This window comes from Loa loa, assembly GCF_000183805.2.
Source record: "Loa loa unplaced genomic scaffold supercont3.202, whole genome shotgun sequence".
In the NCBI taxonomy this organism is placed as follows: Eukaryota; Metazoa; Nematoda; class Chromadorea; order Rhabditida; family Onchocercidae; genus Loa; species Loa loa.
Genome location: NW_018108382.1, coordinates 55,772 through 67,608, shown reverse-complemented (window position 1 = coordinate 67,608; position 11,837 = coordinate 55,772). Strand labels below are relative to the sequence as shown.

Here is an 11,837-nt window from a genome sequence, read left to right as displayed (position 1 = left end):
AAAAAAAAAAAAATAAAAAAAAAAAAGAAATTGGAGTGAAATTAAATCATGAAAAATTAGACTTTAAAATTTAACGATGGTAAATTAATTGATCAGAAGAAAACATTAGTATAAATGCTTGAAAGGGGAATTTGCAGGATTTCATAAGTTGGAGTTATCAGTTTCATACTGATAATCACTTTTTCGCAACAATCATATTATATTTTCAAAAATTTTGCTGTAGTATTGAAATCTTTTAAAGTTTATATGACATTAAAATTTTGATAACAGGTGGTTTGTGGCTTTATTTGATTATTCGCATCATATGAGTCCAAATGCAAATGCACAACAAGAAGAACTATCCTTTCGAAAACATCAACTCATTAAGGTTATTTCTTTTCCTCTCTCTCTCTTTCTTTCTTTTTCATCTCTTTTTTCTATCTCGATTATTCTTCACTGTTTTTTTTTTTTCATGATGAATTAAGTGTGTGATGATTCTATTTCAGGTTTTCGGTGACGTTGATCAGGATGGTTTTTACACTGGACAGATTGGTCATCGTATCGGTCTTGTCCCGTCGAATATGGTTATCGAAATTGCCAAAGATGATCTGATGCCACCACAACGACGTCGTTCAGATGCTGCTACATCCTTGGAACCGTCTTTACGACGAATGCGTTGGGGTTCGCTGAAGTCAAGAAGTTACGATCATGCTGGTGATCGTCGACCACCAAGAAGCAGGTAATGAAAAGTTACTAGCTATGGAAATATAGTCTACAATTATATCTATATATATAGGGCTAAGCTGAATATCAAATCACAATAGATTAATTATTAAGGGATTTCAGAATGATAACAGTGGATAGTGACCAATATCCATCCATCGACCGACGTGATCATTCGCTACCCAGCAGGTCAGCTGATTATTTTGGAATATCATCCAGGCGTATCCCCGTCGGAGATTATCGGCTGCTTTCCGCAAGAAGTGAATATGGTGGTAGAGGAGGAATTGGTGCTACTGGTGATGAATACGATATGTATCCACCGAACGGAAGGCATACGCGTGACTACTATGGTTACGCACGTGATCATAGGTTTGTAGGTTAAATGAATTTCATTTTCATTTCCGATTTTGAATAGAAACCGTTAGGTTGAATTTCATTTTGCTCAAAGCTCAAATCTGGAATTACTGTCACTGTCATTATCAATATAATTACAGGCCTCGTGAAACAACAACTGAACGGGATCGTAGAGAATATTACGTGGATGAAAGGGATTTATCGGAACGTGAAAGAGCCGATTTTTACGAATCTGAAGGATCTCGAGACCCTCGGGAACGGGATATGCGTGGTTATCGCGAAATACGCGAAAGTCGAGACGCGCGAGATTACCGTGACTTTCGAGATCCAAAATACCAGCGTGAACCAAGTATGACGAGACGAGAGCGGGATTATTTGGAGGAACATGATGATCAAAGGACGCGTGATTACAGGTAATCTGGGGACAAAAGACAAATAATATATCCACAAGAAGACTAGGAAGATGTGGATCAACTGAAATGACAACAATGGCAGAGGCCAAAAGGATATGATCCTTTATTAGGAAGGGATATAGCGAAATTGCCCGCTAATATAAATGTAACAAGATATGACATGTGTAATTAACCTTCGCCAAAATAAGCGTAAATCAACTAAAACATCACTTATCGCGGTTAACTAATTTTAGGGACTCCCGTGAATACAGGGAACAACGTGAAGCGGAGTACCGTGAAATGAGAAAGGATCGAGAACCAGATCAAGGTGCTAGGGATGCAAGAAGTTACGAAAGGAAGACTGATTATGGTAGACTGGAAAAGGGTTATGGATCGATGCGAGAATATGGAGTTTCAACCGGTGGCGCTCAATCGTATTATCCATCGGAAACTGAAGATTCACGGTAAAATTATCGATATTAATATCTCTGCATTATTAAAGAGGAAAAAAGTGCCTAAGCTCATCGAGAATATACAGCCCATATCATGTAGCTGTCCTAGGCTCATCTAGAATATACATCTCATGCGATTATCAATGATCATCCCATCCTTTCCTATCTTAAATTTACTTGCTAAATCCACAAAAATTTATAAACTTTCATCGAAAATTTGAGAAATTTACAGGAATTTATTTTCGGAAAAGGTGTTAATCTTTTTATCTCATGTGAAAAAACTGGAGATGAAGATGAATATGTGGAAGATATTAAACTTGTTCATGTTAAATTTTTCTTTTTCTTCAATTTCATAGTGAAGTTATAAGCAAAAGAAGTTTTTTTTTTCTTTCAGGCATGGTAGAATGAATGGTATATCTGTGCGGAAATTTATAGCTAAATTTAACTATGATTCACGAGAATTAAGTCCAAATGTTGATGCGGAACAGGTTGGTTCCGGAAGTTGTTTGGTTTATTCGAAATAATTGTTATAATGCCAGTTTATTTACAACGGAGAATAATTGTAGAGCTGATTGAAAAGTAAGAAGTAAAGTGATTTCTTTAAAAAATGAAAATAACTATGTGGATATCATCAGAAAATTATGCGATAAGAATTTTAGGTTGAGTTGTCATTTCGTGCTGGTGATATTATCACTGTATATGGTGAAATGGATGAAGATGGTTTCTTCATGGGTGAATTAAACGGTATTCGTGGATTGGTACCATCAAATTTCCTCCACACCTCATCACCAAATTTATTGGTACCAGCACCAATGCCCCATTATCAATCACAACAACAAGCCTCGCAAGTAGTGCCTCCCATTACAATTCCAATTCCAGAGCAGCAAGTAAAACCGAAAGGTGTTGTTTTTCAGGAAAATGCTAAAAAGGTTAGCTGATCATATATACATTACCATCCATTCATTTCGTTCTTTCTTTATCTTCTCTTAACATTGATGATAAAAGATAAGGTATATCGATTGTTTTCGCGCTTTGTGCTATCACTTACTATGACTATCTTAAAGGAATTTCATTAAACATATGAAATATCATCATATACAAATAAATTGTCCTCAGTCGTGCACTTTTATTTTCAAACTAGAGGTAAAAGATAGAGTTGAAATGATGTAAATTACTTGGGCAAATAAAAGTTCAATAATTTTTTTTTAATTTGTAGTTTGACTATTAATGCGGTGGAAATGTTTTTCAGTCATTGCCTGGCCGACAAAGTAGTCAAGTGTCGTCATCAGGTAAGCCTGTCTCACAAACATCCATGAAACCGAAAAGTGGAGCAGCAAGCAGTACCCAAAAGACACTAACAAAGAAACCAAATGAATCTGGCTCTAAATCCATTCCAAATGCCAGGAAAACATCACAGACCGCTAAAAAAGAAGCTACTCCCAAGGTATAACCGTTCATTGCTTAAATATTTCACTATTTCTGACAAATAGTAATATCAAAATTTTGAAAAGCCCTAGTAAAGAAATGAACTAGAAAACAGAAAACACAAAACTCAAAGCAGGCATTTGAAACGGAATATTTGATTCTTCTTACCCTACCGAAATTTATCAGATCATATGTTGTCTAAAAATTCCTCTTTTTCCAGAAGAAATCCTGAAGAAGCAAAATTTTTTTATTTGGATGTGTAATTTGCTGTTATTCCTTCTTGGATTTTCTCATCAATCATTACAAATACCAACAATTAAAATGCAATATTCTCAACAATGCCGATGCTTTATTTCAATGTCCAATAACAATTAGACCATTAGTGTTTGTTTTTTTGCTATCTTTTCTTTGACGCGATGCTGTTTACAATTCATTTCATTACTGTTACACATTACTATATATTATTATTACAGTATCGTTACATATTATTATTAAAGTTCTTTACTTAGCAGCAATGACAATGTTTTGATCAGTTGAGATAAATTATTCGATGTCATGTTTTTAATACAAACACTGTTAAAACAGATTGTTAGATTTCAAAGAATATGGTTATAGATATGTTCGTAGCAATGTTACAGAAACCATGCGAAATATTTTAGCAAGCATAGTTTTGTGTTTTATTGAAATACTAAAAATACATATTACCAAATCACAGCTTAAAACCTATATAACAAAGGCAAAAGTTGGATAGGAATTTTTCTCTCCCTAAAAAACGAAGTTAAATGCATCGATTAATTCAAGTAACATTTCAGTAATGCTTTCATCTGCGAGAGAAATGCCAAGAAGCAAATATAGTATGCTTTTAAAGATCGGACTTACCGCTGGATCTTTTTGAATCTCTAGAACTTTTTTCAAACATTCAAGATATATGGTGTGAAATGCAGAGATTATAATACCGGAATTAAACTACAAATGAATGGAAGGGATGAGAAAAGTGAGCAAAGGACTAATCGAATTGCTAGCAATCTTGAATATCGAAAATACACACATTCAGAGTTACAATGCAAAGAAAAGAGAAAAAAAAAACAAGGATATCACGTTACGACATTCAACGCACGCATCCAAAATAAATTAATTTTATATGAAAATCAAGATTTAGATCAAAATAAGACGATAAGCAGAGCTGCTCACTGCACACTTTCTCTTTGCATTTCACGCAACTGCTGTAAAAAACTGGCAAATTCGGAAACAGGAATCCGAATATTCCGTAGTTTCACCTCTCCATCTTGATTTCTTGTCCGAAATTCAATATTCATGAACATCTTATTATGCGTATCCGGCTTATTCGAACCAGCAACGCTTACTGAAAATAATGCCAAATAGACGAGATGAAGACATATACTCATCGAAATTTGCATAAAATAAATTATTTGTATAACGGAATTTGTAAACGCGATTTGTAAATTTGGGAAATTGCGGGAAAAGTATTAAATTTTGAAACACTCGAAAATTCTTCATTAATTCCATACCATCTTCCCAATGAATGAATTAATCTGCTCGAAGACTTTTATATAAAAAGCCTTCAAACCATTGAGTTAATGACTCATCAAGTTCAAGTTCAATTTATACATGTATGATCACTTGTCTGAGCTAATTCTGATTCTTAATCATAATACCATTAGAAATGGAAGTCAAGAAAATTTCAACCAGCTCCATGCAGCAGTTTTGAAAGGACCTTCCATAGCGATATAAGACGGCAATATCTACGAGATATTTTGCCATGAAGCGGATCGAATTTCCTCAAACAATCTTTACTGGATTTTCAAACCTTCTTAAACCATCGTTAATAATTTCCCTAATATTTCTTCCAATTTTCTATGTACAAAAAAACTTATTCCCGTCGCTCAAATGAAGAATTTGGAGTGGAACACATCGAACTAATAAGAACTGATAGAAACGGTCATCTGAGTTATTCAGTAAAATGCCATGTTCAGCTTAATTAATAATAAAAATCCGACAAATTTGAAATATGTGCTGTTTCATGGATGAAATATGTGAACTTACCGATTAATGAATATCCAACACGCTCCAACGTTTCCATTTATTCGCATATAAAGCTCGTTGACCAGTTCAAATCAGCAACTGTCCAAGTGTCATCTGCCTGCTAAGCAAGTTAATTACAAAAACCGGAAGTATCTCCAAATCAATTACTATGAGCCGGCGTCATCCTCAAATTCACTATCAGAATCCCGCCTTCGTAACTTTACTGTTGCATACGACGCCTATGCCACAGCGTATAAAATTTCTCAGATTTCCCGCAACGGATTAGTTCTGTTTTACGAGAAATACCGTTTTGCTCGAGAGAGAAAGCTATGAGAGAATTGAGGATGAGGAAATAGCACGATGATATGATGAGAAGAAATGGTAGCTATTGTATTTGAAGAAAGTAGAGATTGGTATGAATTGTTGAAGGTAAGAATTGTGTTTGATAAGAGAGAGGAACTATTTAATTCCGATTTTTTGTCTAAAGAAAGAGAGAGAGAGGGAGTAAGGATTGATAAGAAATGCTATTGTTGTTGGTATCCAAGTAGAGGGAAGGAAAGCAGAAAGTCGTGAGAAATACTGGTAATCTGAGATATTGTATATGAAGACTAAGAAGGATTTAGAATTGGATAATTAGCATTTGTATTATCATGAATAAATAAAACATACATTTGTTTATTTCAATAAGTTTTCTTCCACCTTTATTTTTAACAATTTTTCTCATACCTTCAGTTTAACTTTTATCATCTCTAGCAAGTCTTATTAATCTTAATTCTGTCTAGTTGACTGGATTTTAAAGTTTTTCTTTTTTTTTCACTACATTGTTGGAATATTTAGTAATAGTCGGTATAAGTTATTGCAGAATAATAGACGCAAAGATGGAATATAATGAATAGAGTACTTAACGACTTTCATTAACGGGTGGAAGAAGAAATGTCTGTGAAAGCTGCTGTCAAATTGTTTAAATCTCATCCTGTTTCATCTTTACTACAGATAAATCAGAAATTAAAAGATATACGAATACAGGTTTGTAATTTTATACGTGCATGTCCCATATTTATAATTAATAAAGACGAAGATCATCACGTTGCACTGCATGTAGTATTCATATCTTCTTTCTTAAAGAAGGAGGTTTAAGTTTTTGAAGACCTAAATGGGATTGAAAAGAAGCTTAAATTTCCTAAATGTTTACTAACATTGTTAAATGTTAAACTATTCCGTTAAATTAACTCTCTTATTTGTTATTTTTGATATAGGTTAAGCATATCTGTGATTCTTCATATTTCTTTTCTTTTTTTGAAAGACTTATCAATTTTCAGGGATGGGCACGTCGAGTTGAAACACGTGGGAAGTTCTTGTTTTTGCACATCAGTGATGGATGTTCGTTGAAAACGATACAAGCTGTGGTACAGCGTGATATTTGTCCTAAAGTGCCGGTAGGTAGTGCTGTGGATATCGTTGGTGATTGGGTAAAGAGTGACGGTAAGCAACAAAATATGGAATTGTTTGCCACAAATTGTGAAGTTGCGGGATTACAACAAAAAACGGTAGGTTTTTTTTTCTTACATTTTTTAGTCACCTTAGATCTATATTAAGGTAAATATTCAAACAACAGCTGTTGTATGGAATGGAGTAATTCCAAGCTGTGCATAACATAAAGCCGACTGGTGAATTAAGCAGAATAATTGATTGGCGTTATGTCATCATTCGAGGTATTAGTAAGGGAAATTCTGCATTGTTTCACTAATAGTCTATTGAATTGTGTAGAATATGTTTCATTTTAAAATAATATATTCTTCTAATCCTTTGCTCATCAAAGCTTGTTCAATTGTCACATGTGATTTCCTGTGGTTGATCGCATATCCTTCAAAGTTTAGTTCAGCGAATTACCCACCGAAGAATGTTGTGCAGATGTTACACGTAAGAAATATCACTTACGCATGAAATCCATACCGTTTATGTGTCTGCTGCGGCTACGTTCGCGGTTGGACCAGTTGAGTCGATCTTTTTTCCAGGTCCCTTTTCTTTTTATTCCAATATTATCGAACATCTGATAACTTTAAAATTTTATTAAAAAAATTAAAAAAACTTGTTAAAAATAATGCCTCTTACTATTTGTTGGAAATAAATGGTTCTTTGTTTCATTCCTGAAATCAAAAATATAAGTTGAAATACCTTTCATCCAAAACTTTGTTTTGATTTACTCAAATTCAACTCTTTTTTCTCCTTTTTAATACATCACTGCTGATTGAAATGTTTGAATTACCACTGCAACATTACCCATAAATTATCGCACTGAAATTCGAAATAAATCCCAGCGGTCAGACTACATTGTTTCTTATGAAACAGTTGCTGCTTGGTCAGTACTTTTCCTATTATATAAGTTTGGAAAGACACTACTTTAGGAGGAGTCGTTCATCCATGTGGATACACCACTCTTAACGCACAATGACTGTGAAGGTGCTGGTGATGTATTTACTGTTCAGGTAATAAGTGTTTTACTGTTTTTATCGGTTATTTTACTGGAGAGTGGGATAAAATAAATAAATAAAAGTAGTGATTAGAAAGCACTATTAGTAGAACGGTCGAGAATTTTCTTGAATCATCCTTGCAGTCGAGTTAATGCTGGTGAAACTGATATTTTTTCTTTTATGACATTCAGGGTTGACCTTTGTTGGGTATGTTGTTGGGTATGTTGAGTTATGTGCTTCATTTATATGGCGTCCTTTAGTTTACATCATCTGCTTTACTATTTGTTGAAATACTTTGTTCCTGGATTGATGCATCACTGTGAGAGGTATTCAGAAAGCCTCTTTCTTCGGTGTGTAAAATCAGTGGTAATCATTGGGAGCCGGTAATCAAAAACGTCATGAAGATTATTGATCTTTTCCTTCGTTTTTAGACGAATAGGGGAAATTATTTCGGTGATCAAGCAGTTTATTTACCAGTTTCAAGTCAGCTGCATCTGGAATCCTTTGTTGGGTATGTTGAGTTATATGCTTCATTTATATCGCGTCCTTTAGTTTACATCAATTGCATGTTATTACTCTCATTGGACAGAAATTACCTGGGTCCCAAAAAATGTTTCCAGTTTATGCCAACATTCAATTCCACAATACTGATATTTGTAATTTGCTACAGTAGCTTACCGAAAGTATATACAATAGCCCCTGCATTACGTGCTGACAATTCGCAAACTCGGCAGCATTTAGCAGAATTTCGAATGTTGGAGGCAGAATATGCGTTTGCAGATGATTTAGAGCAATTATGCGATTTAGTGGAACGTTATGTCAACTATGTAGTTGATGGAATGCTTAGTTGTGATACGGCAGAAATCGATTCAATGATGCAAGTGTTTTGCGATAAGGTAGTTTCTTGTTTTAAAAAAAAGTATGCCTGGATAGATTTGATATGAAAATACTGAAACTATAAGTATAACAACAATTAGATCTTGCTTTGGGTGATTCTCGATGCTAATGTTATGATTTCAGATTGCATGATCGCCGCCTCATATGCCTCGCATGCAAATTTTCTTTCAGAGTGCAAAAGTACAGTCACTTTTGTGGATTAATGGTCCCCGGAAGCCATTTCCCCGTATTCATTATGATGAGGCGATTGCAGTATTGCAAAGTAAGGGCGAAATGACATCTGGAGGTCGGTTTAGCAAGGAGAACGAATTAACCATGGTACAACACTGTACTGGCCCGTTATTTGTCCTGCGTTACCCGCATATACAGAAGCCGTTTTATATGAAACGTTGTGGCAATTATGTTAGTACGAGAATTCGCATTATATTTAACTAAATAGAAGTGCAAAATTATTCCTCTAAGCAACAAGAAGATAAACTTCTTTACCGATAGATGGAAAAGATAAAGTCACTGATAGTCACTGTGTAAAAGATGGTATTGTCTTCTTGATTTAATAACAGCATCGGTCATCCATTAGCATTATCTATTTACAACCATTATTTTAATGCATCAAGATGTCCAACTAGCGAATAATAAAAGGAAAAGAAAAATATGAATTGTATTGAAATTATTTGATAAGTTATTTGTTGTAGGCGGAATGTTTCGACTTGTTGGCGCCATTTGTTGGTGAGCTAGCTGGTGGTTCTTTGAGGGAATCAGATTCAGAAGAGCTTCGTCGCCGTGGATGCGATAATTCACTGGATTGGTACTTGGAGATGCGACAGCACGGGCATCCAACCAGTGCTGGGTTTGGGATTGGTCTGGAACGTTTCATGCAAACTTTGTTTGGTATCCTAAACATTAAAGATACGGTAGCGTTCCCAAGATGGTACAAGCATTGTCCAAGTTAAGTGTTAGCTTGGACAATGCAAAAATCATATTACAAATATTTGTTTCGTGTTTATTCTGAGATTGAATTGTTGACGATTGTCTTATTATAAATTGTAAAAGTTTCCTTTCTCGATTAAAAAATTTTCGCTGTTTGCGTTTTCTCGCTAGCAAATCTTTTCTTTAAGGCTAGGAAAATCGTAAAATCTTCAGCTTTGAGATTAGGAAAATACTTATTTGCTCTCAAAGAGTTTATAATGAAGTTATCTGGTGAATTTGATTATTATCTTCTGCTAATGTGAAAGGTAAGTTGTAAAATTACTTGATTATGTAAAAATCTTGTGATTTTTTAAAAGATTCTGGAACATTGATTTTGTAGAAATTGTCATTTGTAATTCAATTTATTGGATTTCAATTAAATTTCAATTTTCAATTTTTTTTCAAATTTTCAATTTCAATTAAATTTCAATCTTCAATTTATTGGATAAATTAGGTTCTTTTTCTTATTTTGCTGTTTATTATATGCTTGCGTTTGACGATATTTGTATTTATTAGTTCCCGAACATCTTATCTGATTCCTTAAATCAGATATTCTTCCATACAAATGATGACATTTTCACTGTTTTATTTCGAACTTTTTCACATATTATGCCTTACCCGCGGATATGATTTCGTCAACTACTGTTGTTCGAAATAAGTGATTTCCTAGTTTGTTACTTCTAAAATATGCGAGAAGACTAGAATTTGTTTGGAATGAACTATGTTGTCATTTCAGAAATTTATGATTATTCCCACTGCAGTACAACTTGATTTACTGTAAAACAGTTCGCTGAAATAATTTGCTGTTGGAAATGGTAAAACTCAAAAACAGGTAACATCCCGGTGGTTTTTTAGCTTTTTTTTTTTGCTAAATAATGACATTCGTGATGCTTTTCGACAAAATCACAGATGAATAACATTGATATTCGTTTACAAATTCGGATCGCTGTTGCTGCGCTTGTTATTACTTCTTTTCCCTTTCAGTCTTGTCATTGACACAGTCCGGCCTTTCTTTATAGTTCCGGAATCATATTTACGGTGTATTTCACTCGTTTTTCTTTGTTTCCTACTTGATCTCAAAGTTCGTTCAATTTCACGTGTTTTAATTGGAAGGGAAATGAATTAGAGTAGTAATTTTGACTAACTACAGAATTCAAGAAAGATTAAAATTCTTTTAAGATATATTTTGATGGATATATTATTTGATGAAAAAGGTGATGTCGTAACGGAATCGGCGATTTATGTAGCACTCTGTAAACAGATCGGAATTCTCTTTGGTGATTACGGAATGGCAGCAGCGAAACTTTCACTAAGTGTTAAGGTTTATTTAGCGGTACCTTTACCAAAAAATTACGGTTCAGAAAATTGGTTACCAAAAGTATTTTTTTTAGTATGTATGGCTTGCATACTCCATGCTGACTTCCCTCTTTAATCAGCCCTTTAATCAACAATATTATGTAAAAATTTGTAAAATAATGCGGAATATTTCAATATTTCACATAATGTTCTTCTCTACTAGGCAGTGATAAATCTGCACAGCTGAATAGAGAGGAGTAGCAGTTTGGTCACGGTATTAAAATCTGTTTATACTGAAGATTTTCGGTATTAGTTTAAAATCTGTTTATAGTGATAGGTTTTGCTGATAGGTTTTCGATGCTGGTACGGCAACAACTATTATCAGGATATCGAAGGAATTTGCACAGCGACTCCTCAGTACAATACCATTCGTATGCAAAATTGATGCTATATCGGTTGTGCTACAAGTGCTCTTTGTTGGTTAGACAATTCTTATCTATTACATATTTGCACTGAAAATGAGATGAAATTGATGTCACAGGAAAAAATTGAAAAGAAGTCATTTGGAAATTATGGTGATAATTCGATATTAAGGGATTATTGATTGTCATCAGCAGAACATGGTAATACTAATAACAGTACCAGTGATAATAATAATTATTATTATTATAACAATGGCAATAATAATGACAAACCACAGTGATAATAATAATCGATAATCAATAACCAATAATCAATCAATCAATCAATAATAGTAATAATCAATAATAATCGGCAATAATTAATAATAATCAATAATAATGATTAACGATAGTAATAATGATAATAATTAATAATAA

The 11,837-nt window shown here is 33.8% G+C and overlaps 4 protein-coding genes across 5 annotated transcripts in view; 3 read left to right on the top strand and 1 right to left on the bottom strand.

The window, feature by feature from the left end:
• Positions 1 to 3,557, top strand: part of LOAG_08761 (variant SH3 domain-containing protein) — a gene marked incomplete at its 3' end in the record, with an annotated part of 7,165 nt that extends 3,608 nt beyond the window's left edge. Inside the window, exons 5-13 of the mRNA XM_020447795.1 lie at positions 271 to 367; positions 486 to 718; positions 826 to 1,071; positions 1,197 to 1,469; positions 1,703 to 1,912; positions 2,295 to 2,388; positions 2,560 to 2,829; positions 3,150 to 3,344; positions 3,546 to 3,557. Coding sequence (XP_020302015.1) covers positions 271 to 367; positions 486 to 718; positions 826 to 1,071; positions 1,197 to 1,469; positions 1,703 to 1,912; positions 2,295 to 2,388; positions 2,560 to 2,829; positions 3,150 to 3,344; positions 3,546 to 3,557 — 1,630 coding nt within the window. The remainder of the gene's footprint in view (positions 1 to 270; positions 368 to 485; positions 719 to 825; positions 1,072 to 1,196; positions 1,470 to 1,702; positions 1,913 to 2,294; positions 2,389 to 2,559; positions 2,830 to 3,149; positions 3,345 to 3,545) is intronic.
• Positions 3,558 to 4,375: 818 nt separating this feature from the next.
• LOAG_08759 lies at positions 4,376 to 5,578 on the bottom strand. 2 transcript variants are annotated; one of them, XM_020447794.1, is made up of 3 exons: positions 5,390 to 5,578; positions 5,002 to 5,124; positions 4,376 to 4,688 (listed from the first exon to the last, which is right to left on the bottom strand). In XM_020447794.1, the coding sequence occupies exons 1-3, from the start codon at positions 5,424 to 5,426 to the stop codon at positions 4,513 to 4,515; spliced, it is 336 nt and encodes a 111-aa protein (XP_020302014.1). In that variant the 5' UTR covers positions 5,427 to 5,578; the 3' UTR covers positions 4,376 to 4,512. The 2 variants fall into 2 exon arrangements, with proteins under 2 accessions (XP_020302014.1, XP_003144337.1); XM_003144289.2 differs by lacking the exon at positions 5,002 to 5,124.
• A 49-nt stretch (positions 5,579 to 5,627) lies between these two features.
• LOAG_08758 (hypothetical protein) lies at positions 5,628 to 9,686 on the top strand (the record flags this gene model as incomplete). Its single annotated transcript, XM_020447793.1, has 9 exons — positions 5,628 to 5,797; positions 6,231 to 6,394; positions 6,688 to 6,915; positions 7,246 to 7,383; positions 7,774 to 7,854; positions 8,271 to 8,350; positions 8,510 to 8,735; positions 8,908 to 9,138; positions 9,429 to 9,686. Exons 2-9 carry the CDS (start codon positions 6,302 to 6,304, stop codon positions 9,684 to 9,686), a joined length of 1,335 nt encoding a protein of 444 aa, XP_020302013.1. The 5' UTR covers positions 5,628 to 5,797; positions 6,231 to 6,301.
• Positions 9,687 to 10,432: 746 nt separating this feature from the next.
• LOAG_08757 (Rpp14 family protein) overlaps positions 10,433 to 11,837 on the top strand; it is a 2,782-nt gene continuing 1,377 nt past the window's right edge. Inside the window, exons 1-3 of the mRNA XM_020447792.1 lie at positions 10,433 to 10,534; positions 10,882 to 11,023; positions 11,349 to 11,478. Coding sequence (XP_020302012.1) covers positions 10,515 to 10,534; positions 10,882 to 11,023; positions 11,349 to 11,478 — 292 coding nt within the window. The 5' untranslated portion in view covers positions 10,433 to 10,514. The remainder of the gene's footprint in view (positions 10,535 to 10,881; positions 11,024 to 11,348; positions 11,479 to 11,837) is intronic.